Below are 26,015 nucleotides of genomic sequence, written 5' to 3'. Positions count from 1 at the left end.
CCTCCGAGCTCCATCTGCCAGTCAGTGCCGACTGGCAACCACACGGAGGAGAGCCTTTTCAGTAGTAGCTCCAACCCTTTGGAACGATCTCCCCGTGGAGATTCATACCCTCACCACCGTCCAGACCTTCCGCGCAGCCCTCAAGACCTGGCTAGCCCGGCAGGCCTGGGGATAAAGATAATCTGTCCCCACCCGAATGATGAATGAATGTTGCTTACTATTTTACTCTTATGTATTGTTTGCGTCTATTGTCTGTACCCCCCCTTCCTTATTTTATGTAAGCCGCCCTGAGTCCCCTCAGGGAAAAGGGCGGCCTATAAATTCTAATAAAAATCCTAAAATCCTAAATCCTAAGCTCTTCTATAGAAGAGGTTCCACAAATCTACAGTGCCATTTAGAACCGGTTCCAGCTCCCTCCCCCCGCCCATCCGCACATCATCAAGATGAAGAGCGAGAGGAGGAATTCTGGGAGTTGAAGTCCACAAGTCTTAAAGCTGTCAGGTTTGAACACCCCTGGGTTTTTTTTTCTAAAGGGTTGGGGGTGCAAGGCTCTTGTAACTTGACAGCTTTAAGATTTGCGTGCCTCAAATGCCAGAGTTTCTGAGCCAACATTTTGGTTGCTAAGCAACAGCGTTGTTAAGTGAGTTTCACCACATTTTACAAGTTGGCCATGCCCACCTGGTCACATGGCCACAAGCCACTCCCACTCAGTCACATGGCCAGCAAGCCACTCCCACAAAGCAGGCCACACCTACCGAAGAGGTTCTAAAAAAAATTGAAACCCACCACTGGCTTCACGGTGCTTTATAGCCCTCTCTAAAGGGTTTACAGAGTCAGCCTATTGCTCCCAACAATCTAGGTCCTCATTTTACCAAACTAGGAAGGATGGAAGGCTGAGTCAACCTTGAGCCAGTGAGAATCGAACTGTTAAACTGCTAGCAGCCGGCAGTCAGGTGGATTAGCCTGTAATACTGCATTGTAACCACTGCACCACCAGGTCACCAAGTGATGATCACATGACTGCAGGACACCGTGACAGTCATAAATGTGAGCATTGGTCACAAAGCTATATTTTTACACTGTTGTAATTTTGAATGGTCGCTAAACAAGGCAGTTGGTAAGCGAGGACTCCCAGTTTAAGCATATATTTGCATCAAAATACCTTTAGGCACAACAGATTGTGGCTTCTCCCATGTAGAGTTTTATCTGCACTTTTTATAGGCAAATAATTTTGTAACTCTGCTTTCCCCCAAAAATAGACTGGCTAACCTTGCAACTACAAAGATCTTTTGATCTTAACAGATTCTGATCCTTTTCTCTCTTTTTTTGGAAACCTATTTTGCCACAGCTATAACAGTGTGATTCCCCCCCCCCCCCCATCTTTTAAGTCTTAATGTCAAATATGTTTTTCAAATTCCCAGTGACAATATTCTCCTCCTTTATCAGATCTTAATTTCCTCATTTTTTTTCCAAGCTGAACCAGTTTCTTACATAAGCACCAAACAGTTTTGAATGCCTTAAATGCTTCAGAGGTAGGTCCAAATATACTTTTGAGTGACAGCCTGTGAATGTTACATAAATATTCTCACCCTTACTTTGATTGGCATGGGATCACAAACATCTGAAAACAAAATAGGTTCTAACTGGCTTGGAAAAGTTTCCTTTAAAAGTAACAAAATATATTTTGATTCCTTTTGTTTCCAGCGGATGTTTTAATGGCACTCTCATCTCTGTGACCAAATCTTCTTGCAATTTTGCAGGATTATTATTATTCACACTTCCTGTTACATGCATTAGGGATATATAAGTTCCTGCAAATTGGTATCATTCTGTTTTTTTCCACTAATATTACTTGTTGGATGTTTTCTAACAATGCAAAATCCATTTTAAAAGCCGTTTTACAACTTGTTGCAGAGACCTGTATCATTAGGATCCAGTTCAGCTACAAAACACTGTACTTGTAATAGAAGTTGTTGTAGTTAGTTGCGAAGGCATATCCGTCCCATTGCAACCCCATGGACAACGTTCCTCCAGGCCTTCCTGTCCTCTACCATCCTCTGGAGTCCATTTAAGCTCACGTCTACTGCTTCCGTGACTCCATCCAGCCATCTCATTCTCTGTTGTCTCCTTCTTCTTTTGCTCTCAATCGTTCCCAGCATGAAGCTCTTCTCCAGTGAGTCCTTTCTTCTCATTAGGTGGCCAAAGCATTTGAGTTTCTTCTTCAGGATCTTGTCTTCTAAAGAGCAGTCAGGGTTGATCTCCTCTAGGACTGACCAATTCGATTGCCTTGCAGTCCAAGGGACTCAATGCAGGAGTCTTCTCCAGCACCAGAGTTCAAAGGCCTCCATTCTTTGGCGCTCAGCCTTCCTTATAGTCCAGCTTTCACAGCCATCCATTGCAACTGGGAAAACCATAGCCTTGACTACACGCACTTTTGTTGGCAGGATGTATACAGGTAGTCCTTGACTCACAACCATTCATTTTGTGACTGAAGTTAGAACAGTACCTTAAAAAGTGAACTATATGGTCATTTTGCACACTTGCAACTTTGGCAGCACCGCCATGCTCTCATTGTCATAATTCAGATGCTTGGCTAACTGACTGATATTTATAACAGTTGCAATGTCCTGGAATCGTTGCGATCCCCTTTTGTGACCTTCTGACAAGCCAGATTCACTTAACAACCATGTTACCAACTTAACAACTGCAGTGATTCACGAAACAACTGCAAGAAAGGTCACACAATGGGACAAAGCTCTTTAAACAAATGTCTCATTTAACAACAGACACGTTGGCTCAATTGTGGTCGTAAGTCGAGGACTACCTGTATTACTATATTTCTTTTTTGATCAGGATTCATCAGGTATTTCCGTTTAATACTGCTTTTTCCACAAATATCTCTTCACATTTCATTTACTAAATTAACTTTTCCTTGGTAAGATTTATCAAGGCTTCTCCTTATTGCAGATTTGTTAATCCGAAGCAATTTGTTTTTCTTTCACGATCATGTCCAATTTCAAGTAATTGAAATTATTTATTAACTTAGATATTATTTCTTCGTCCGTACCTCAATGTTTTTGCAACTCCTACAAAACCTCGCTCTCGTTATCTTTCTTCGTTGTCTGTGATTTCAAGTCTGCATTCTTTAAGTAATCAAATGTGTCCTGGTTTTTTTCTTCTATGTAATAAAATGTCCTATTATTGCAAATGTTAACATTTTTCCTCTGGTCTCCTGTAAAATGTTCCTTTCAGCTCCTTCATTCAAATCATGCTGAAGTGTCTCTAATTTGGCCATTAAATTCCCAAGGGAGGCATCATCCCAAACTTTGATTAATTCTACTATATATTTATAGTTTTCTGGTAACAAACATACTAATAACAGTTCCTGGTTAATCATCAGAAAGGTTCACGGTGTTTTGGTTTTCATGTCTTCAATTAAACTTTTACTCCCAGATCATTTCAGATTTGCAAGGTTTCTGAGCATTAAAATATGATTGCTGATTGAGGTTTGTTAATGGCTGGCTGTTAAGCCATTGGCTGTTGTGGTTCGTGCTGAACAGCCATCACCTTCTACGTACTTGATAAGCTGGTGATAAATCAGCACTCCTATTGACTGTCGGGGGCTTCTTTCCCAAGCTTCGATCACTTCCCTGGCTGTTTTTTAGCCTGCTCGTCCAACAATCTTAGTAGCTGGCAAATGTAGGAGAAGTGTGGATGACCTCCTTCCAAAGTCTTCCAAGGCTCTGGGTCTTGAAGTAAAGGGGTTCTGACCAGGGGTGGGATTCACTTACCTTCCCTACTGGTTTGTCAAGGCTGGTGGGCGGAATCTCCTGCAGCTGCCGCTACCAGTTCGCCCGAACCGGAGAGAACCGGCTGCATACCACCTCTGGTTCTGACTACCTATCAGTTATTGGTGGTGTCTTTTGCCCTGTGTCTCATGGTGCGGGGGGCATTAACCAGCCTTGGATGATTCCCTAGAAAGCTAGGCAGGATCAAATCTGGTTAGCAGTTGGATGGGAGACCACCAGACAATCCTATTATTCCATCCTGAAAGCAGACAGTGCCAAACTGCTTCTGAATGGTTGCCAAGAAAACAGTGTGACATATCCTAATCGTTACTGGACTCCAAGAACATATTGCTGTTGTCCAGAATTCTTATTTTTGGACTCTGATTACCGGTAATTCATCTGCTAAGCAAGCCACCATGTTTGCCCTATCTCCTCCAAAATGGAGATTAATGCCATAGGACAAACCTATGGCTCTGCTTGTCCTTGACTGCCACCTACTGGACATGGAGAAGATATGCTTTCTCTATGCAGCTGTCCCTGGAAGTTGGTTAGCAATCAATGTTTGCACAGTTCTGCAAAAACCACAACGCTGGTGCAAAGAGCCTGCTCAGTGAAGATTCATGGATGGTCTAGATTGCATTAACAGAGGGACAGAATCAAGATCACGTGACGTGTTAATACCACTTTATAATACCACTTGGTAAGGCCACACTTGGAATATTCATCCAGTTTTGGTCGAGATGATGTAAAAAAACATGTTGAGACTCTAGAAAGAGTGCAGAGAAGAGCAACAAAGATGATTATGGGACTGGAGGCTAAAATATATGAAGACTATGTTGGAAGAAATATCCATCTGGTTTGGTTCCAAGCTGGGAGAAAAAAATGAAGGCTGGAGGCTGGAGGTCCATTTATTGATGAACAGGACCACATAAGTTGTGGTTCTGATGCAGCTGACCACATGGAGTTGACAGTGGGGACTCTTTATACCTTCTCTTGGACTTTGAACTTGAGCTTCCTGTTCCTGTGCAACAACGTATATTCTATTGGCTGTTGTCAGACTCCCACGGGGCCATGTACAAGTCCTAGGAGTTTGTCTGAGCTCAGTTTGGTTGAGGTTTGGTTGGCTGATGCAATGAAGGGGCTTGTTGGGCAATTCCTATTGTGGCTGAGGGCTAACCCTACCTTTGTTCAGACCTTGCTGCAGGGAATTTGCTTATGAATAGAGCCATCTATCTCTTTATCTCTTAAGTACGGATATCTTATTGCAAAAGGTGGGGACTATTAAGAGTGCTTCCTGCCTGAAAAACACATTTCTCCATTTCTCATCCAGAGAAATATAATATTAATATTCCTCAACATATTTCGTTCTTCTAGGAGAACAGGGTAGCTTCCCACAAAAGTTGTAGGAATTGGGTTTGTGTAGTTTAATAAAAAGAAGGCCTAGGGGCAGTGGTGGGATTCGGCCAGTTCGCACCACTTCGGAAGAACCAGTTGTTAACTTTCTGAGCAGTTTCGTGAACAGGTTGTTGGAAGAAATCATTAGGGCAGAGAACCGGTTGTTAAATTATTTGAATCCACTAGGCTGGTTGATTGGGTTTGGTGGTTTTCTTGTAGACATTTCATGACCCAGTTAGGTAACATCATCAGTGCTAGAAGTAGACTAGACATGGACACAGTCTAGTTGAGGGAGGGAAGTTGTGAAGATGCTGGGATGATCAGGCAGGTGGTAGTATGCTGGGACAGGAAAATGAGAAGGAGGGAGATGATGATTAGGCAAGCCAATGAATTGTCAGGCCAATAAAAATACTCTGGGGTGGGAGTAGCTATGCCCGCAACCACAAATCAAACCTCAGAGTTGTTTTATAGTGAGATAGGCAGCATATAAATTGAATACATAAATGAATAATTATTTTAAAAAAGAGTGAGTGAGGCTAAGACAAGAGAGATGGAATAGGCTAAACTTCTACAGGTAGTCCTCAAATTTCATTTAGTGAGCATTTGAAATTACACCATCATTGAAAAAAGTGACTTACAACCGGGGGGAAAAGAATCCTGCTTGGAAGTGCCTATATCCTCATATGCAATTTACGTAGTTCCTAAATCCTTGATTAGGACTCGAATTATTACATTTTCAAGAGTCTTTGAATTTAATGATTATTTAAGATTAAAGGTAAAGCTTCTCCTCGCACATATGTTGTTCCCAACTCTAGGGGGCGGTGCTTCTCTCTGTTTCAAAGCCGAAGTGCCAGCGCTGTCCGAAGACATCTCCGTGGTCATGTGGCTGGCATGACTAAATGCCGAAGGCACACGGAACACTGTTACCTTCCCACCAAAGGTGGTTCCTATTTTTTCTACATACTTTCAAACTGCTAGGTTGGCAGAAGCTGGGACAAGTAACGAGAGCTCACTCCGTTATGCAGTGCTAGGGATTCGAGCCTCCGAACTGCCGACCTTTCTGTTCAACAAGCTCAGTGTTTTAGCTACTGAGCCACCGCGTCCCCTAAATAGAAGCTTACGTACCATTGACGCAAATTCACGAATGGGGCTAATGGGATTGTTTCCTGAGTATTTACAATAAGTATTTCCTGCACTTTCCTAATGAAAATTACAGTTTAGCAACATTGGCTCTGCTGAACCTATTAGATCCGCAAGATCGCTGTTGTATTCTTTGGCAATGCTCTCTTCTTGGCATTCCTGAGAGGTTAGAAGCAAATGACCTTGAATTTCTAAAGTTGGGGTTTTTATACCATACTTTTATAACGTACTTTGCCTACAGGGGTGGGTTCCTGCCAGTTCTAACCTCTTCTACAGAAGAGGTTCCACAAATCTACCGTGCTGTTTAGAACCGGTTCCAGCTCCCTCCCCCTGCCTGTCCGCACCACACTTGCTCCGCCCACTGCTCACTGATTGGCTGGCTCACCAATCACCCCGCCCGTCTCTAAGAGTCCTATCTAAATCTTAAAGTCTTAAAGTTGTCAAGTTTGAATGCCCTGGGTTTTTTTCTAAAGGGTTAGGGGTGCAAGGGTCTTGTAACTTGACAGCTTTAAGACTTGCACACTTCAATGCCAGAGTTCCTGAGCCAATATGACTGGAAGAGGAATTCTGGGAGTTGAAGTCCACAAGTCTTAAAACTGTCAAGTTTGAACACCCCTGGGGGGGGGTTCTAAAGGGTTAGGGGTGCAAGGGTCTTGTAACTTGACAGCTTTAAGACTTGCACACTTCAATGCCAGAGTTATTGAGCCAACATGACTGGAAGAGGAATTCTGGGAGTTGAAGTCCACAAGTCTTAAAACTGTCAAGTTTGAACACCCCTGGGGGGGGGGGGTTCTAAAGGGTTAGGGGTGCAAGGGTCTTGTAACTTGACAGCTTTCTTGCACACTTCAATGCCAGAGTTATTGAGCCAACATGACTGGAAGAGGAATTCTGGGAGTTGAAGTCCACAAGTCTTAAAACTGTCAAGTTTGAACACCCCTGGGGTTTTTTTCCCTAAGGGGTTAGGGGTGCAAGGGTGTTGTAACTTGACAGCGTTAAGACTTGCATGCTTCAAATGCCAGAGTTTCTGAGCCAACATTTTGGTTGCTAAGCAAGAGCGTTGTTAAGTGAGTTTCACCACATTTTACAAGTTGGCCAAGCCCACCCAGTCACATGACTGCCAAGCCACTCCCACCCAGTCACATGGCCGGCAAGCCACTCCCACAAAGCAGGTCACACCTACTGAAGAGGTTGTAAAAAAATGTGAAACCCACCACTGTTTGCCTCCCTTGCTCGGACGGTATCCTTTTTTCCAATATGTATCGTAAGAGAATATTCTTCTTTCTGTCGTCCTGTTTTGTTAGCTGAATGCATCATCATTCCTGGTCTGTGTGGTTAAATCAATCACCTCGATGTTATAGAACAGGGTTAGCGAACCATTTCAGCACTGAGCGTAGAAACAAGAGTGCACACACGCACACACCTGCCAGAAACCGACCACCTAGTCTTCCAGTTTCTGGCCCACAAGTGTGCATGAAGAGCAGCTGGCCAATGGACATGCAAGTGCCAGAAACCGGAATATCATCGTCCTGGCATGCATTTGTTCACTGGCCAGCTGCTCTTCTGGTTTCCGGCGCTCCCATGTGCGTCAAAACTAGTTCTCTGGCTTGTCAGAACCCAGAAGAGCAGCGGGTGATGTCTCGCATGCCTGGAGAAATGAGTCTGTGGGCCACTTCCGGCACGACTGCCAGAGGCGGGTTCCTACAGGTTCGGCTGAGTAAGTAATAACTTGTCCTGCCACAGCCCCCAAAATGGCTCTATTGGCAGCACCATCTTGTTTTTTGCTTCTGTGCATGCACAGAAGCTATTTTTTTTACTGCTGTGAATACGCGCATCAAGTAGCAAACAGCAAGCTCGCGCTACTGCCAGTTCCCTGAGCGAACCGGCAGTAGCAGAAGCCGGAACTCACCCCTGACCAGTGGTGGGTTGCAGGCAGTACACCCCGGTACAGGTATAACGGAGCCTGCCCGGAGCACCGGATACCGTTCCGGTATGGTGCTCCAGAGGGCCCACCTGACCGCCCGAGCTCCTTACCTGTCTTTTAAGGCTTCCGCACTTCCGTGCACATGCATACAGCACCTGTGCGACACTCTGCGGAGCAGCTGGAGCGTCACGGAGGCTCACAGAGGGGCTAACACACACGTGCATGCAGCATGCATGTGCGCGTTCACTGTGTGTGTCCATGTGGATGCCACTGGGCCCGTTCCAACCGGTATGGGATCCAGAACCCACCACTGCCCCTGACGCACGCCATAGGTTCGCCATCATGGTTATAGAATAACAGAGTTGGAAAGGGCCTTGGAGGTCTTCTAGCCCAACCCCCTGCTCAGACCCTACACCATTTCACACAAAGGGTTGACAAATCTCTTCTTAAAAACTTCCAGTGTTGGAGCATTCACCACTTCTGGAGGCAAGTTGTTCCACTGATTAATGCATGCGTGTCAAACTCAAGGCCAACAAAACCAGATAAGTTTCCCGGTACCCTCGGGCTTGAGCTGGCCGTGGAAGGAGTGAGTGTTTGCTCCGTTTGGGTAGGGCTTTGGCTAATTCGTGCAGGAGTTACTTCTGGTTGTCTAAGCGTGGAGTTGGAGAGGCGGCCACGGAGTTGGTCGATATTCCTTCTCCAATTCCTACTGTCCTCCAGCTCTAAGAGGGAAGAGCGAGGGGCGGTGATGCCTATCACTGTGGCAGGAATCCACAGAGTTCCCCGAGCGTAGTTGTGGGCGTATATCGAATCCCCTATGCTAAATGTCCAAATCTTGCTTGTGGAGTCTGGGGGGAGTCTGAGGCAGAATAATTGGGGTGTAGCCGGTCTAAGTGGGACCTTAGCCGGCGACCCATGAGAAGCTCGGAGGGGCTTCTCCCTGTAGTGGCACTGGGTGTGTTATGCTGAATTAGCAAATAGTGATCAACCTGTGTTTGCCAATCTCCTGGGCCCATCCTAGAGAGGGCCTCTTTTGCAGATCTCACCATTCTTTCCACCTGATCACTGGAGGCCGGATGAAATGGTGCGACCAGGGCATGCCTGATTCCCTGTGCTGCTAGGAAGGTCTCGAATTGCATGGCCGTGAATTGGGGCCCATTGTCAGAGACCAAAACGTCAGGCAGCCGTGCATGGAGAAAAGTCTTCGTAGCACCTTGATGACCGCTTCTGCCATAGTGGAGGTCATCAGGACTACCTCTCACCATTTCGAGTAGGCGTCCACAACTACGAGAAAATGTCTGGCCATGAACTGGGCCAGCAAAGTCAATGTGTACCCTAGATTATGGTGCTTGAGGTCGCTCCCACTCCTTACCAGGCGCCTCTCGGGGAGCTGGTCTGGACTCCTGGCACGGTGTGCAGGTAGCCACCCACTCTTCGATCTCCCTGTCTATGTTAGGCCACCACACATAACTCCTAGCCAAAGACTTCATCCTGACAATTCCAGGATGCCGTACGTGTAAAGCCTCTAATACTGCAATGCGCAGTTTGGGTGGAACAACGACCCGGTCCCCCCACAGTAAACAGCCATTAACAACCAATAACTCATCACATTTGGCAAAATACATTTTAAAATCAACCCCAACAGGCCCCTTGGGCCACCCCCTCCACACCCAGTTCAAAATTTGCTTGATGGTGGAGTCCTGGGCAGAATGAAGGGCGACGTCACTGGACGAGACAGGCCGGGTCTCAAGGCAGTCAATGAGGAGGACTGGCGTCTCGGGGATAGGGTCAGCGAGAAGTTCAGGCAGCGGGCAGTGGCTCAACACGTCAGCGTGCCCCAAAGTGGAGCCTGGTCGGTGGATGGGGCAGTAGGAGTAAGCAGCTAGGAAGATGGTCCACCTGGTCCTCCGTGGAGAAAGTGACACTGGAGTAGGATTGAGAACAAGTGAGAACAATCCAGCGAAGGTTGAGTCTGACAGCAGCCCTTTTATAGGGAGCTGTCAGACCCTTCGACCAATAGGATTAAACTTCTGTTCCCACCGGAACAGAGGACCTTGGTGGAAACCACTGTAGTTAGAACTGATATCTAACACCTCTAGTGATGGAGCGCCCATGATTTCTGCATGCAAGATGTTCCCCTGGTTAAATGTCCCACTCAACAACAGAAATGTTGGGCTCAGTTGTGGTCGTAAGTCGAGGATTATCTGTAATTGCAAAGCATCGATTAAAAAACAGATCCCACATTTTCGTCCGTCTAATTTAGTTTTTTCCATACCAATTCTTTAGAAGAAGGCATTCCTTTGACCTGGATGTTAAGTTCACAAGGCCGGGACCCAAGTCACTTAACAAATGTGGCAAGAAAGATGGTAAATTGGGACAAAACTCACTTAACAACTGTCTCGCTTAGCAACGGAAATTTTGGGCTCAATTTTGTAGTAAGTTGAGGATTACCAGTAATTTAATAGAGGTGGTAGAAATCTTCCACCACGTGCAAAGGTGTATGATGAGACCACCAGGCCATCATTTTAAATTAGTGTTTTTCAGCTTCACAACTTTAAGATATGGGGACTTCAACTCCCAGAATTCCCCAGCCAGCCATCTTAAAGTTGCCAAGTTTGAAAAACACTGCTTTAAATTATAATGCGGTTCAAGCAGTACGTACAGGATGTCGTATTTTATTTATTTATTACCCAAATTTAGAAATAGCTGCAGTCCCAAAGTTCTCTTGGAAATCCATAAAATAAAATACCCATTTTTTAAAAAAATGCAATAAAAATACACAAATAAAAGGTCTACAAAAAGAAGTTTTTTTAAAAAAAAATTTGGTCTTATAATTTTTCTATACTTTAGACTGGTAATTTCCCTATTCTATCATTCTAAATAACCACAATAGCTTTATTCTAATTGCTTCACTATATTAATTTACAAAATAAATTTAGAATTGTACTGTTACATGATTATATAGCTTGTTTCACTCTAGTCAATTTCTCTGCTGTATAGGCTGCATTGATATTCAGCCAGTTAAATTTAACTCTTTTTCTGTCAAATATTTATTTTTCCAGCCAAGGACAGATATAAAATGACTGGCTGATTGAATAAATAAATAAATAAGGAAGCTAAGCTGTAATTCAAATCAGATGAAAGCACAGTTAGCACCAAGCTGACCTTGTAAGAACTTTAAAAACAAAGTTGGGTCTTGTTCATACATGGATGGGAGACCCCCAAGAGTAGATGCTAGACAGGGGGGGGGGGTGTTCTGGCAGCCATTACTGCCAGTTCGCTCATGGGCACGCAACACGCATGTGCTTGATGCGCGCTGTGCACGCATGCACAGTACAATAAGAGCCGAGGTGGCGCAGTGGTTAAATGCAGCACTGCAGGCTACTTCAGCTGACTGCAGTTCTGCAGTTCGGCTGTTCAAATCTCACCGGCTCAGGGTTGACTCAGCCTTCCATCCTTCCGAGGTGGGTGAAATGAGGACCCAGACTGTTGTTGGGGGCAATATGCTGACTCTGTAAACCGCTTAGAGAGGGCTGAAAGCCCTATGGAGCGGTATATAAGTCTAACTGCTATTGCTAATTGTTCTGCACATGTGCAGAAGCAAAAAACAAGATGGAGAGAATTGATTTGGGGACGTGGCAGGCCTTGGTTGCTGCCGGCTCCAACAACCCAGGCCGCCAAACCACTACTGGTTCACCAGAAACGGTAGGAACCCACCACTGATGCCAGACTAGGAATCTGTGCCTATCTACCTCCTGGCGAAAGGCAAGGTATATCTAAAGCAGTATTTCTCAACCTCAGAATGTTAAGATGTGTGGACTTCAACTCCCAGAATTCCCCAGCCACCATAGCTGGTTAGGGAATTCTGGGAATTGAAGTCCACACATCTTAATATAAATTTTTATTTTTATTACACAGACAACACATACACACAACAATAAAAAACAAAAGAAAAGAAAAACAAAGGAAAAAAAAGCATCATCACATACAAGTGTTTTAACATCCATATTCTCGAGTAACATTTACCATCACAGATTTTTCATCTAGTGTAACTAAATACCTCACTTTCATTGTACAGTATATGTTCAATTGCAATTAGTATTATTTTTTTCCCAATAAATCATAATTCCCTTACATTCTTGATTGTCTATTTGATAACAGTATACCTTTATATAATCCCCATGTGAAAGAAAAAAACATTTTTACCAACCATTTATATTTATATATCACTATTTTCAATTATACATAATTCCACCAATCAACTATCAGGTATGCTTATGTTCATTGTTATCCTTATACCTCATACCTTCAAACAGAAATCTTATTCCTTTATTTTTCAACAAAATATTCTAAATAGTCGCTATATATATATATATATATATATATATATATATATATATATATATATATATATATATATATATACACACACATACACATACATACATACATACATACATACATACATATACACACATACATACATACATATACACACATACATACATACATACATACACACACACACACACCAATTTTTAATTATTCCCTTATTAAAATTATTTATCAACAACAAGATATCATTGTAATATGTTCTTAAGGTTATACATTATATCACCAATCCTCTATCAAGTATACATAAAATCATTGTTATCCTTATCCTTTTTAAAACAAAACATTCTAAAGTATTCAATTCATAAATGTATCAGTTTTTCATTGTACCGTTAATCTATTTCAGAAGTCCACACATCTTAAAGTAGTTGAGGACTCAGGGGTGGGATTGAAAAATGTTAGCAACCGGTTCTCTGCCTGGTTGCTGGGTGGGCGTGGCCATGATGGGTGTAGCCTACTCAGCCTTCTGTACCACAGTGGGGGTGGCATTTTTGCCCTCCACAGGCTCTGGACGCTTTCCTCGAGCCTCTGGGAGGGCAAAAATGGCCTCCCACAGGCTACAGAGCCCCTCCGGAGGCTGGAAACAGGCCAATTTTCAGACGACTGGTATTTCCGGTAGGCCCATTTTTCGCCCTCCCAGGGCCTCTGTGTGGGCCCTACACTTACCTGGCATGATGAATGGGCAGCGTGGAGACTCCTGGGAGAGGAGGGGAGGAGTGGGCGTGGCCAGCCAGTCGTTGCAACAGCTGGTTCGGCGAACGGGATGCAAAATTAACATCCAGTTCTTCCAAACCAGTGCAAACCGGCTGAATCCCACCCCTGGTTGAGGTTGAAAAAACTGCTCTGGCACCAAAAATGAAGCTCAATTTAAAGAAAAGCTTTCTTTTTAAATCTGAGTTCAAGGTTTAGTATGTTGTGTGAACGAGCACGAAATAAAAAGAGAGTCACTTTGCAACAGGAAGCACCACATGGAAATAGTATGTTTTTCCCCGTCCAGTGATTCTATGCTAATTTAACATCCAGGGTGAGATGGGGAGGGAAATTCCTGTCTAGTCTACCATGGTTAGTTACTAAAACTCTGACAACTATAAGCAGCTGGATCTTGCAGATAGCATATAGAGAAAAACGCCCTTTTCCAGGAGCACATTTAACGTTTCCTAATTAGAAGGCCCAGCCAGCAAAGAGAGAAAGAAAAACGTAGCATTAAGTTTGCAATCCATGACTCTGTTCAATCACACTCACAATCACAAAATAAAGGCCATTTCTTACATCATTGCCAAATAACCTTCAATGCAGCTGTTCTTTTCTTCTGGGGATGCTAACATTGCCAGCTGCAGCCAGGTTCAAATACCAGCAGCACTAAATCTGCAGCAATGAAGCAGCATTCAGAAGAGGCATCAGAGCCTTCCTTAAATTCAACCAAGGTTGCACGAGCTGATTTGGCAAATTTTGGGTCAGCTAGCGGCCGCCAATGTCAACTTCGGCTATTTGATTAATTTATTGTCTGATATACTAGTGTTTGTGTCAGCTTAGAAAATAAGAAATCTGATCCTCTTAAGGTTAAGACATGTATTGTGTGAATGTCATCAAGGATTCCTGCAGGGACTAACCCGTGGCTGGAAAGTCTAAAAGCAAGATTTGAAATCTGCGGCGTCTCCCCGCCATCCAAATCATCTTTCCTCTCAAATTAGCACAAGGCAAATCGATGGATATCTCAAAGGTACTTTTTCAAAAGGCAACTGGACTTGGTTTTTCCTTGAAGATGTTTCATCTCTCACCCAAGACGGTGCTGACTGACCAAGCTTCTTTGGATGAGAAGTGAAATATCTTTAAGGAAAAAGAAAGACCATCAGAACTGAAGAAGCTTCTTGGAGGAGAAGCGAAACATCTTCAAGGAAAAAAAACAAAGCACCTTTGGCAGGGATGGGCTTCAAAAGATTTTAGCAACAGGTTCTCTTCCCGGCTGCTGGGTGGGCGTGGCCATGGAGGGCGTGGCCTAATCAGCCTCCTGCACCATAGCGGGTGGGTGGGGTTTTTTTGCTCCCACCTAGTTCCAGGGGCTTTCCAAAGGGCGAAAATGGCCTCCCCTGGGCTCCAGAGCCCCTCCGGAGGCTGGAAACAGGTCGATGTTCGGACTTCCAGGAGGTCTGTTTTTCACCCTCCCAGAGCCTCCATGAGGGCCCTGTACTTAGCTTACCTAATGGTATCCTAATGGGCCATGTGGAGACTCCTGGGAGGGGCTGGGCAGAGTGGGAGGGTCCAGCCAGGGGTGGGATTTGCAGGTTCGCTGAACTGGGCAGATCCTTAACTAGAGCAGTGTTTCTCAACCATGGTGACTTTTAAGTCCTGTGGACTTCAACTCCCAGAATCCCCCAGCCAGCACAGCTGGCTGGGGGATTCTGGGAGTTGAAGTCCACAGGACTTAAAGTCGCCAAGGTTGAGAAACACTGAACTAGAGTCTGACAACCAATCAGAATACAAGCTCGAGATCAAAGACCAGAGGGGGATAAAACCAGGGACTCAGCATCTCAGTCCTCCCTTCACTTCTTCTCCACCAACATTGAAGCATGTGATTACCTTTTCTGTTCAGGGCTCAAGCCATCTGTTCCTGTCCACCAATAAACCATCTTTCCAAGCAGCCTCCATATCTCCAGTGTCATTTTCCCCACTTGGAGCCGAACCCAGAAGGACATTTCTTTCATCACTCCATAAACAAGTCAAATGATAATTTGCCTAGTAGGGCTGCACCACACAATTGGGTGGGATGCGACACAGAGATCCTGCAATGGCTTTAAGAATACCCCGAAGGAAGCAATCCAACAGAAAGGGCTTATTTTCCCCAATGCGAAGGTGGAAAATAATAATAATAAAAGAATTCCTGTAGGCACAGTGAGAAAATGATGATCTGCTACCTAATAAATAATTGATGCTAGCGGCTTTAATATATTAATTAGCCACTTAGGCTATGCTTTTTAAAAAAAATGTTTTCTCTAATGTAGAAAACAGGATTCAGTTAGGAAATCTGCTTTAAAGGCTTACTCCTTTGAAAAGTTTTGAAAATGGAAGAATATACATGTGCAAAGGGCTTTTTTTTTTATTCATTCGTCTCTTTGTTTAATTGTTTAAACAATTGATAGGGCTGCCTGTTTCACCAAGTTGACCCTGAGTGGCATACAAAGATTAAAACCCAAAACCATTTCATAAATCGTAAAATCAATATTCAATTTTCTTTTCAAATCAGAATCTTTACAAGCCAGAAATTCCCTCTGGAGCAGGTGGGTTGAAGGATTTATTTGGAAATTAACTTCTGCTGCATCTAAAAAAAAGATGAAAGCTTTCAGCAGGAAAAGCAAAGGCATCACAGTTTTTATTTTACTTATTCATGTAATTTTAAAAACCCACCAGTCTCAAAATATTATTGGGCAGCGCACAACATCGGATGAAATGAAAGGATAAAATGATAGCAATAATAATAATAATAATAATATCTGTGTCAAAGTATTTTTTTTAAAAAAATTATTTTCCATTTTCCTAACATACAATCACATGTATACTATACATAGCCAGTATCCTATAGTGTTAAATAGAAGTTACATCAGTTCCCCTTGTCATCAATGCCCAAAAAGATAAAAACCCATTATTAGCTCTTCTGCGCTCCATACACCTCTTTCTTCTGCCTCTCTCCTACCTCCTTTCTTCCCTCCATCATCCTTTCCTACTCTACTTCCCCTTCCTTTCTCCTTCTCCTCTCTCTACATTCCACTCCTCCTTATCCTCCTCATCTTCCCCCCTTACCCTCTCTCCTATCCCTCTCTTCCCATCTTTCTTCTCCTTTCTGTTTCCCACTCTTCCTCTCATTGGTGTATTTCCGCTTCCATATCAATATACTTAACATATCCTTATCTTCTTGGCCCGAAGAAAAGGTAAACAAGCTGTCAGATGGCTGATGGATTGTCCATCCAACAGATAAACGCGACCAGGATTCCGGAGCTGTAACGTCCAGCTCCCACCAGCAAGCCCCTCCCAGCGGAAGTGTCAAAGTATTGATAGGTTTGCATTGGTTAAAAATAAAGATTTTTTGTGTTGGCTACCTATATGGATTTCAGTTTCTCATTCTAACCTATAGTCCTAGTGGTCTCCCATCCATGTATGTAGTATTATTTAGGGGTAGGGATAGAAATTAACCAAAATAAAATTTATGCAGCCTTAAAAATGATTTTCTGTCTTGGGCCAATCATTCATTTTCAGCCTTAAGAAGAAGGCATGGTCAAAATAGTTCCAAAAATCTTGCCAAGAAAACTGCAGGGACCACATCGCCACAAACTCATTCACTTGCTCACTCTAAGCAAATATTTCTCAAATTCAGTAACTTTTAAGTGTTAACATTAAGTTGAAAATTCAGTTATTGGTATTAAACAAAATTTAGCATAGCTTTGAACATCTGTGACAGCAAATCCTATGAGATAAGACACGTGTCTTATTATTAGAAACATACTGGAAGCAAATTTTCTGAAAATTGAGTTTTTCCTTCTTCCCTTCCAAGACTAGCATTACATATTTTATTCAGGGCTACTGAAGATACTTCCAGAAAAACAGATAACAGTGATAAATATTATAGGGAATCTCCTTAAACCAGCTCTTAATTAGAAAATAAAAGTGTGGAACTCTAGGGAAATAAATTTGCATTTCAAATTCTTTCTGCTCCTATGTTTACTAATTGGCTCAATGGAAAGATAAACCTGTTGCATGAACCATTAAATCATTCAACACCAGGTAAAAGAAGGTTAAATGTCAAACTTCCCTGAACTTCCTTCACCTGGTCAGATGTATGGTACGAATAGCATAAGGCTATTAAAAGTGACATTTGCAAATTCTATATAATCCAAGAAAAGGATTGTTGGCAGAGTCAACTTTAAAATGTGTGGACTTCAGCTCCCAGAATTCCCCTGCCAGCATGCCAAGTTTGAAAACCATTGGGTTTTGTTGTCCAAAGTTCTATTTTGACTATAATATTTATTTATTCAATATGTGTGGCAATCCATCTGCCCCTATTCTAGGCAGACATGCAAAGAACCCCCAAGTTTGAGAAATAAACGCTGCTCTAAACGCTGCTTTCCTTGCGTACGTGGTCAAATGTCTATACAGATTCTTGACCATCCAGTTCGTGTTTGTCCCAAAGGTGCTTTTTCAGGAGGCAACTGGACTTTTTTCTTTGAAGATGTTTTGCTTTTCATCCAAGAAGCTTCTTCAGCTCTGACAGGAAGCACTTGGAGATCAATGATCCTCTAAAAGGATGCAAATGACCAGCTGTCTGCTAGGAATATAAATCCTTCCATTCCCCACTGATAACAGATTATCAGGGTTAGAAGGGACCTTATAGGTCATCTAGTCCATCCCCCCCCCCCCCCACTCAAGCAGGAGACCAGATGACAGTCCAATCTCTTCTCAAAAGCCTCCAGGGATGAAGCTCCCACAATTTCCGAAGGCAACTTCTGTTCCACTGGTTGATTGTTCTCACTGTCAGGAAATGCCTCCTTATTTCCAGGTTGAATTTCTCCTTGGTCAGTTTCCATCCATTATTCCTTGTCTGGCATTCAGGTGCTTTGGAGAATAGCTTGACCCCCTTCCTCTCTGTGGCAGCCCCTCAAATATTGGAAGACTGCTATCCTGTCTCCCCTGGTCCTTCTTTTTATTAAACTAGACATACCCAGCTCCTGCAACCGTCCATTGTATGTTTTAGCCTCCAATCCCCTAACCCAGTGTTTCTCAACCTTGGCAATTTGAAGATGCCTGGACTTCAACTCCCAGAATTCCCCAGCCAGCATTCGCTGGCTGGGGAATTCTGGGAGTTGAAGTCCAAGCATCTTCAAGTTGCCAAGGTTGAAAAACACTGCCCCAACCATCCTGGTTGCTCTCCTCTGTCAGAGTTGAAGAAGCTTCTTGGATGCGAAGCGAAACGTCTTCAACCCCCCCCCCCCAAAAAAGAAAGAAAGTCCAGTTGCCTCCCGAAAAAGCACGTTTGGCGCTTTTCCCAAAAGGCAACTGAACTTGCTTAGCGGTTGTTTTTTTCCCCCCTTCGGAAACCTTCCCAGCCTTTGAACCCGGCGGCCTTTAGGACCTGGCGAAGACGCGTTAAACAGAAAGGAAGAAGGAAAAAAAAAGGTCCCGAGTGAAGGGGTGGGGACAGCAGGAGGAGGAGGAGGAGGAGGGGAAAACAGAGCGGCCGTGACAATAGGACCGTGGGCGCGCCAATGAGAGGCGGCGAAGGATTCCCCTATTTACATACCGCTGCGTTGCGGCCAATGGCTGCCCGGGCGCTATTGAGCCCCGTCCCTTAGCGGCCCAAGAGTGGGAAGCGCGAGTCCGCTCCACCCGCCCGAGCTGGGGGCGGGCGGCCGGCGGGCCGACGGCTTCCCCGCCGTTGCGAGTGGCGGCTGCCGCGGCTTTACGGGAGAATGGCTGCGGCTGCGTGCGGCTCCCCGGCCAGCCGGCCGCCCCAAGAGGAGCCCGCGGAGGCAGCGCCGGCCGGGGCTCGCAAGCGGGGCGGCGACGCGCGGCGGAGGCAGGCCGCCCTCTTCTTCCTCAACAATATCTCCCTGGACGGGCGGCCGCCGCCGCCGGGCAAGCCCGCTTCGCCGGCCCCGGGAGAACCTCAGCCGCCGCCGCTGCCGCGTCCTCCTCCGCCGCCGCCGCCTCCTCCGGAGGAAGAAGCAGGGCGGGCGGCGTCGGCGGAGCCCGCGCCCCGCCTGCTGCTGCCGGCCCCGCTCGGGCCCCCCGCGGGCTTCCTGCTGCCCCCCGCGGCTGAGCTGGACCCTTCCCGCGGGCTGGGCGCGGCCGCTGCCCTCCTGCCCCAGCTGCTGCTGGGCAGCCCGCTTTGTCCCGTGCCCGCTGCCGCTGTCAGCCCGGCCGCCCTGGCGGGGGTCTTGGTGGGCGCCCCCAAGACGGGCATCGCGCCCCCCGGATTGCTGAGCCCCACGCAGGGCGCCTCTGTTGGAGCAGCAGGAGCAGCTGGAGGAGGAGGGCTACCTTTGGAGGTACAGAGGCAAAGGTAAGGGTCTCTTCTCCCCCCCCCCTTTTCCCCGGGTTTTGCACAAATATTGGGGGGGGGGAAGCTTGTACCGTCTGTTTATGATGGTCTGCAATTAATTCCAATTAATTAATTAACCTGCTGGCGGATCGGCTGGATTAAGGTCCCCTCCCGGCTGTGCCTTCTGGATTGGGGGAAAACACACACACACCCCTTGTCTTTTTTGTGGCCAGCCCCAAGGAATGGGTATTGGGGGGCCACGGGGAAAAAACCCCTAGCCCCATCCCTTGTCTTTTTTTTTTGCAACTTTTCCCCCTGCTGGGAACCCTGGGACTACAGCACCCATCCCCTCTTTAGGATGGGCCGATTGTTTTATTATTTTATTTTGTCAAGCATGCATCAGATAACAGGTATAAGTATAAACATGATTATGAATACAGGGAAATGGGTACGAATAAGTGGGGACAGTCGGAGAGGGATGGAAGGCACGCTGGTGCGCTTATGCACACCCCCTTGCTGACCTCTTAGGAATGGGGTGAGGTCGACAGTAGACAGTCTTAAGGTTAAAGTTGTGGGGGTTTGGGGGTGAAACCACAGAGTCAGGTAGTGCATTCCAGGCATTGACCACTCTGTTGCCAGTCGCCCCCCCCCTTCCAGTAGCGGAAGCGGCTTGGGGCAAGGTGGCATAAGGTAAAAGGCAAGGCGGGTGAGCCGGAGAGAACACGTTTGTATGCGGTGCTCCAGGGACCTCTGGTTTTTTTTAGGCTGAGTAAACTTTCTGTCTACCGGCAGCATAAAGGTGTGTGTTTGTGTGTGTGTGCCCTTTCTCAAGGGAGCCGTGCAAAGAGGCTGCCTTAGTGTGCAACCCGAAGGAAACCTACAGAGCATTTTATCCTGGAAGCAAGATTGAGGAAAGTCACCCCAAAGAGTTTTGCTTCACCCAGAGGTCTCCTCCTTAGTCCCTAAAAGAGAAAGAAAGTTGGGAAATGCCACTTGATGCCCTAGACCAGAAGTGCAAACCCCCCACCCCAAAACCTTGTGGCCAGCTTGCCAGTGTCCCTTTGTGACCCCCTCCCCAATCTCCCCATTCAGTACCCTACATTTTAAAGCAGCGGTCAGCAACTGGTGGTCCGTAGACCCACTGGTAGTCCACGAGAAAACTTTGGTGATCTGCAGAAAAAATCATTTGCATTTTTTGTATTGCACCAAATACTATTTTATCTTTTTTTTTTTAATTCATATTAGTGGTCTGCGGGATTTAAAATTATGAATGTAGTGGTCCCTGAGGTCCGAAAGGTTGGTGACCCCTGTTTTAAAAGGTATTTGTGTGTGTGTTGAGTTTGCATTTTCTGGACTTTAAGAGGAGATGGTTGGGAGGGAAGGAACCAAGGGGCAGCGTGCAACTTTGCTTCTATTTTTTTTTCCAGGGATTACATATTGACTACTTTTCCTTACCCTCAACCCCTTCTCCTTTTGGGGTTTTACTTTGCTATGCAGAGAAGTTACGTCAAATTAACCCCTTCCCCCCCTTTTTTTTCTTGGTTTTCACACTCAAATCTTGCAGAAGAGTGTCGGAGCTCTGTGGAGCTTTCAACAACACAGTTGTGTTCTGCTGGGTCCCTTTGAGCCTTAAGAGAAGCAAATCTGGGGTGCATTGTCACCATCCCAGAATGGCCAAAGACGGAAGGAGGTTGTGTTTGTGTACAAAATGAGCTTATTGCCCAGGGATCTCTCCTTGGAGGCTAATGAGGCAACTTGGGTAGTTTGATTTTTGCCATTGTGAATGTGTGAATAGCGTTTTTAGGCCCAGGCTCCAAAAAATGAAGGCACTTTGCAAAGTTTGAGAAAAATCCTTCTCCACATGGAATTCCTTCTTAACGCCCTCCCACATCACAGGTGTGTGTGTGTGTGTGTGTGTGTGATGATCTTTAGGTTGTGCCACATTGATTAAGCCAATGTATGAGCTTTGACTGATCTTCAAAAGCTGAGCAGGTTGAGACCTACTTGGATGAGAAAGTCTGCAAAGTAAATCGTAAATCAATCTGTAGAGTAGAACAAGCTGTGGATTGAGAAATTGGGAAAAAAAATATCCTGGAAGAAGTCAAAAGCAAGTAGTTTTGTTGCCAATTAAACTCTCTGAATATGTTCGTGAGGTCACCATTTCAAGCCCGACCCTAAAGGATAAGTTTACGAGTTGTTTTGTGGTTTGTACTGGGAATCTGTGAATAAGCCTCAAATTTGGCAGAGAGGCTATGAAGAAGGTAAAAATATAAGATTCACTGAGCACATAGACTCAGGGCCAAGTGATTATTCAGAAATGTGCTATTTGGGGCTCTGGTTGCAATCCTCACATCTGTCAAACTAGTTGGTTGGTCTTGACCAAGTCGTAGAATCCTCTGGCGGCACATCCAACCTGGTTTCTGAATTAGCCTATATTCAAGGTTTGCATAATGCACGAGGCCCCTAAACAAGTTAAGTATCATAAAGTAAACAACAAAATGTTGTTGTTGTTGTTGTTAGTTGCGAAGTCATGTCCGACCCATCACGACCTCATGGACAACGTTCCTCCAGGCCTTTCTGTCCTCTACCATCCTCTGGAGTCCATTTAAGCTCACACTGACTGCTTCGATGACTCCATACAGCCACCTCATTCTCTGCCTTCCCCTTCTTCTTTTGCCCTCCATCATTCCCAGCATGAGGCTCTTCTCCAGTGAGTCCTTCCTTCTCATTAGGTGGCTAAAGTATTTGAGTTTCCTCTTCAGGATCTGGCCTTCTAAAGAGCAGTCAGGGTTGATCTCCTCCAGGACTGACCGGTTTGATCACCTTGCAGTCCAAGGGACTCACAGGAGTCTTCTCCAGCACCCTAGTTCAAAGGCCTCCATTCTTTGGCGTTCAGCCTACCTGGTATTTTGCTGGTACATAATTTAACCCATCCAGGCAAAAACAATTTATATTTTGCTTTTATTTTAGTTGGTTTTCTGGTTCGGTTCGGTTTGTCCTGTTAATAAATGTTTTTTCTGTGTTCTGTAGGAGGGGTATCCAGAGAAAAGGAAATCTTATTTTTCTCAGGGAAGGGAAAGAATAATTCTTTTTTAGTGCAAATGTGATTGTCCTGTTCAGCTTGACCTTGTAGCATTGTGCTTGTGATGTTTATCAAAACAAAAACAAAGCAAAAGCCACCCCCGCAATGATCTTTGTGCCACTTGCAAAAATAGTGTTGGTATTGTGTAACTTTTCAATGACTTTCCACATATCCCTGTCCAATACATCTTCCTTTCTTCCGGATCTGCAATAATTAAAAAAGCTCTAGCAGTTATAGAAGAAGGAAGTTGGTCGAGGTGCCCCTCAATGTGAGTGACATCGAGTTGGCCACACCCACCCCAGTCATATGACCACCTAACCACGCCCCCCCAGCTGGTTATTTGGCAGATCACATTAGTGGCCCACAGAATTTAAAATTATGAACTTAGTGGTCCCTGAGATCCAAAAGCTTGGTGAACCCTGATCTATTCCATTTTCTTCCTGCTTCTCAGAAATCGAATGTGAGTTGTGCAGCTCCTAAAGACTTTGTCAAACTGTTTTTGTAGCAGACTGCTTCTGATTTTTTAAAACCTGTTAGTAACGGAGCAGAGAGAGAGATATCTGAAACCTGAAATTTAGGAGAGGTATTGTTTTTGTTCTTACTGGAATTGTGACTTGAAAAATCCTTCCAAGCGCTAGGCTAGAAGTTCTTCAGAGAACTTCTGTCCTATATAATTCTGGTCCTATTTTATTTATTACATTTACACATTCCCCCATCTCACTATCCAAAGTGCCTCTTGACACTTCGGGCATGAAGCCTGCTGGATCAGTGTCCCCCGCCCGCCCCCCACCCACCCCATCTGAGACAACAATTACTCAAAGTACACAAAGACACACACACACAATACAGCACAGAAAGCTAAAGACATCCCTCTGTACAATGACACTCTTGTTCTATAGATATTCATTGTCTAGCATTGTCCTTAACAAGATTGTTGCTCACGTCTTTCAATTTTCAGTTTTCTTTCAATTTACACCGACTTGTGAATGTATCCTAGATCTCTTCAACCCAACTCTGAGCTCGGAATAGCCGGGCAGACTCTTCCAGTGACCTGTTTTTGGTAGATCCCAAACAATCCTATCCAAATTTGATACTGGCTGGAACAAATCCAAGTAGCCTTGTCATTAAGACAGAGTATAATTGATCTCCTTGTGTCCGGCTTCATTCGGAAGGAGTTGTGCCACTTGTGGTACCAATATCCTGTTTCCCCCCAAAATAAGACCTCCCCGGATAATGAGGCCAATCGGCCTTTTGAGCACACGCACAAAAATAAGCCTTCCCCAAAAATATTGCAACACAACAGCAGCCATGAGGTGACCACACTCGCCGTCTCCTGCACCTCAAAAATAATAAGACCTCCCTGAAAATAAGGCCAAGTGCTTATTTCGAGGGGTCAAAAGAAAATAGGAGCTTGTCTTATTTTCGGGAAAACACAGTATCAATTCAGATAGAATTGCTTAGGGTATGGAATGTCCTCTGCCTAACCTCTTTAACATTCAGGCTTGTCTTCGTTGTTGAGGCTTTTTTCTTCTCTGTCAGGTACAATTTACTATCTACCTGTGGAAGCTAGAAATTTATAGGCCAGCTTTCGCTACCAGGCGCCTGTAACAGAGGCATTGGGCTTCCACTCCCATAATTAAGAACCCTACGGGGATGATGTGTTTTTCCTTGCTTGTTGCTGAACAAAAGTATCTGCTAGAGCACTTTTTCCCAGAGGGGGGAAAAAATAATACATTTTTGGGGGGGAAAATTTCTATCCTGCATGATGTTTTGCTATCTCCAATCAAGCGTGTCATGCAACCTTCCTGTTTTAAATTCTCACGAAGGAAAGCGAAATATACGTGTTCCAGGATAATGTTGCAAGATTCTGGGTTGTTTAGAGATTTTGTCGTTTGAGCTTTTGAATTGGGGCTAGAGCCCATCCACAGGGAGAGTTTGATTTAATTAAAACAATTTAATTTTTAAAACAATTCAATTTGTTTTAATTCTCTCCAAATGGATCGGGTCTTCTTTCAGAGTGCTGAGAACAGGGGTGTCCAGACTTTGTAACTTTAAGATCTGTGGATTTCAATTCCCAGAATTCCCCAGCTGGCATGAGGTCTACAAGCCGTAAAATTACTCAGGGTGGACACACCCCTGATTTAAGAAGGTCCAGAAATCCAAAATGGACCAAGTTGAAAAAGAAACTAAAATAACCAGAAGGGAGAAAGAAGAAATAGGAGGAGGAAGGAATATTGGATATGTTTGCTGCCTTGAATTATTTATAAAAATAAAAAATAAAGGCGAAATTTATTTTTTTTTTAAAAAGTCATTTGCATACATACAGAGAAGCAGCTCCCTCTTGCAAGAAGGATGTTCTCCAGATCTTCACATTTTAATTGCCCAATACATTTAGAAAACTTCGCAGAGAGTTGATTCCCACAGTTCACATATAGTAGAGGGAAAGCATCTTCTTTCTTCTGCCTTATTCTTCTAAGGATAAAGGATTCCACTTCACTTCCCTAAACAATGCAGATTTGAGAATTGAGTGACTGTTTGTCAACCCTCTTAGCCTAAATCAGTGATGGCTAACCCGTTATCGTGTGCCGAAAGCGCATGAGCGGGCATCCATAATGCAATGTGCACATGGGGGGCCGCCCACATGCGTGTGCAACCCCCACCTGTGCCCCGCGCATGCGCCCGTGCTCCCCCTCGCCTCCCCGCGCATGCATGCGAGACCCCCTTGTGCTCCCCATCGCCCCCGTGCATGCATACACATGCCCTACATGTGCCCCTCCCCGTGCATGCACGTGGGACCCTGTGCATGCACGCACACACAACCCCCATGTGTGCCCCAAATCCCCCCACGCATGCAGATGTGACCCCCCATGTGCGCCCCACTGTCCACGCATGCATGGCAGAGACCCGAAAACCATTTGGACGGCAGGAGGCATGCGTGTGTGCATGCATGGCGGAGCTGAGCTAGGCGACGACTCGCATGCCTGTGGAGAGGGCTCTGCATGCCACCTGCGGCACGCGTGCCACGGGTACCCCATCACGGGGCTAACCCTTCTGTAACCTTGTCTAACCCTGAAAGCTAAGTGGAATCCAGCCTGTTTGATACTTGGATGGGACATCACCAGCACTGTGAGCTAGACTGGGAATTTTTTAAAAACAAAATTCCCCCAAGAAGGCAATGGAAATAACTTCCCTGTTGGCAAAACCCTGCATTGATTTGTCAGCCAAAGTCAAGTTGACTTTGCTTTTTCACCTTAAGCTAAATGGGGCCAG

The 26,015-nt window shown here is 45.0% G+C and overlaps 1 protein-coding gene across 1 annotated transcript in view; it reads left to right on the top strand.

Moving 5' to 3' along the window:
• Window positions 1–19,025: 19,025 nt before the first annotated feature.
• Window positions 19,026–26,015, top strand: part of CABLES2 (Cdk5 and Abl enzyme substrate 2) — a 63,785-nt gene continuing 56,795 nt past the window's right edge. Inside the window, exon 1 of the mRNA XM_032218550.1 lies at window positions 19,026–19,684. Within this exon, the coding sequence (XP_032074441.1) occupies window positions 19,092–19,684 (593 nt within the window). The 5' untranslated portion in view covers window positions 19,026–19,091. The remainder of the gene's footprint in view (window positions 19,685–26,015) is intronic.

The sequence above is a fragment of the Thamnophis elegans genome, chromosome 5, assembly GCF_009769535.1.
Source record: "Thamnophis elegans isolate rThaEle1 chromosome 5, rThaEle1.pri, whole genome shotgun sequence".
Taxonomy (NCBI): domain Eukaryota; kingdom Metazoa; phylum Chordata; class Lepidosauria; order Squamata; family Colubridae; genus Thamnophis; species Thamnophis elegans.
This window is presented reverse-complemented; position numbering and strand designations above follow the sequence as displayed.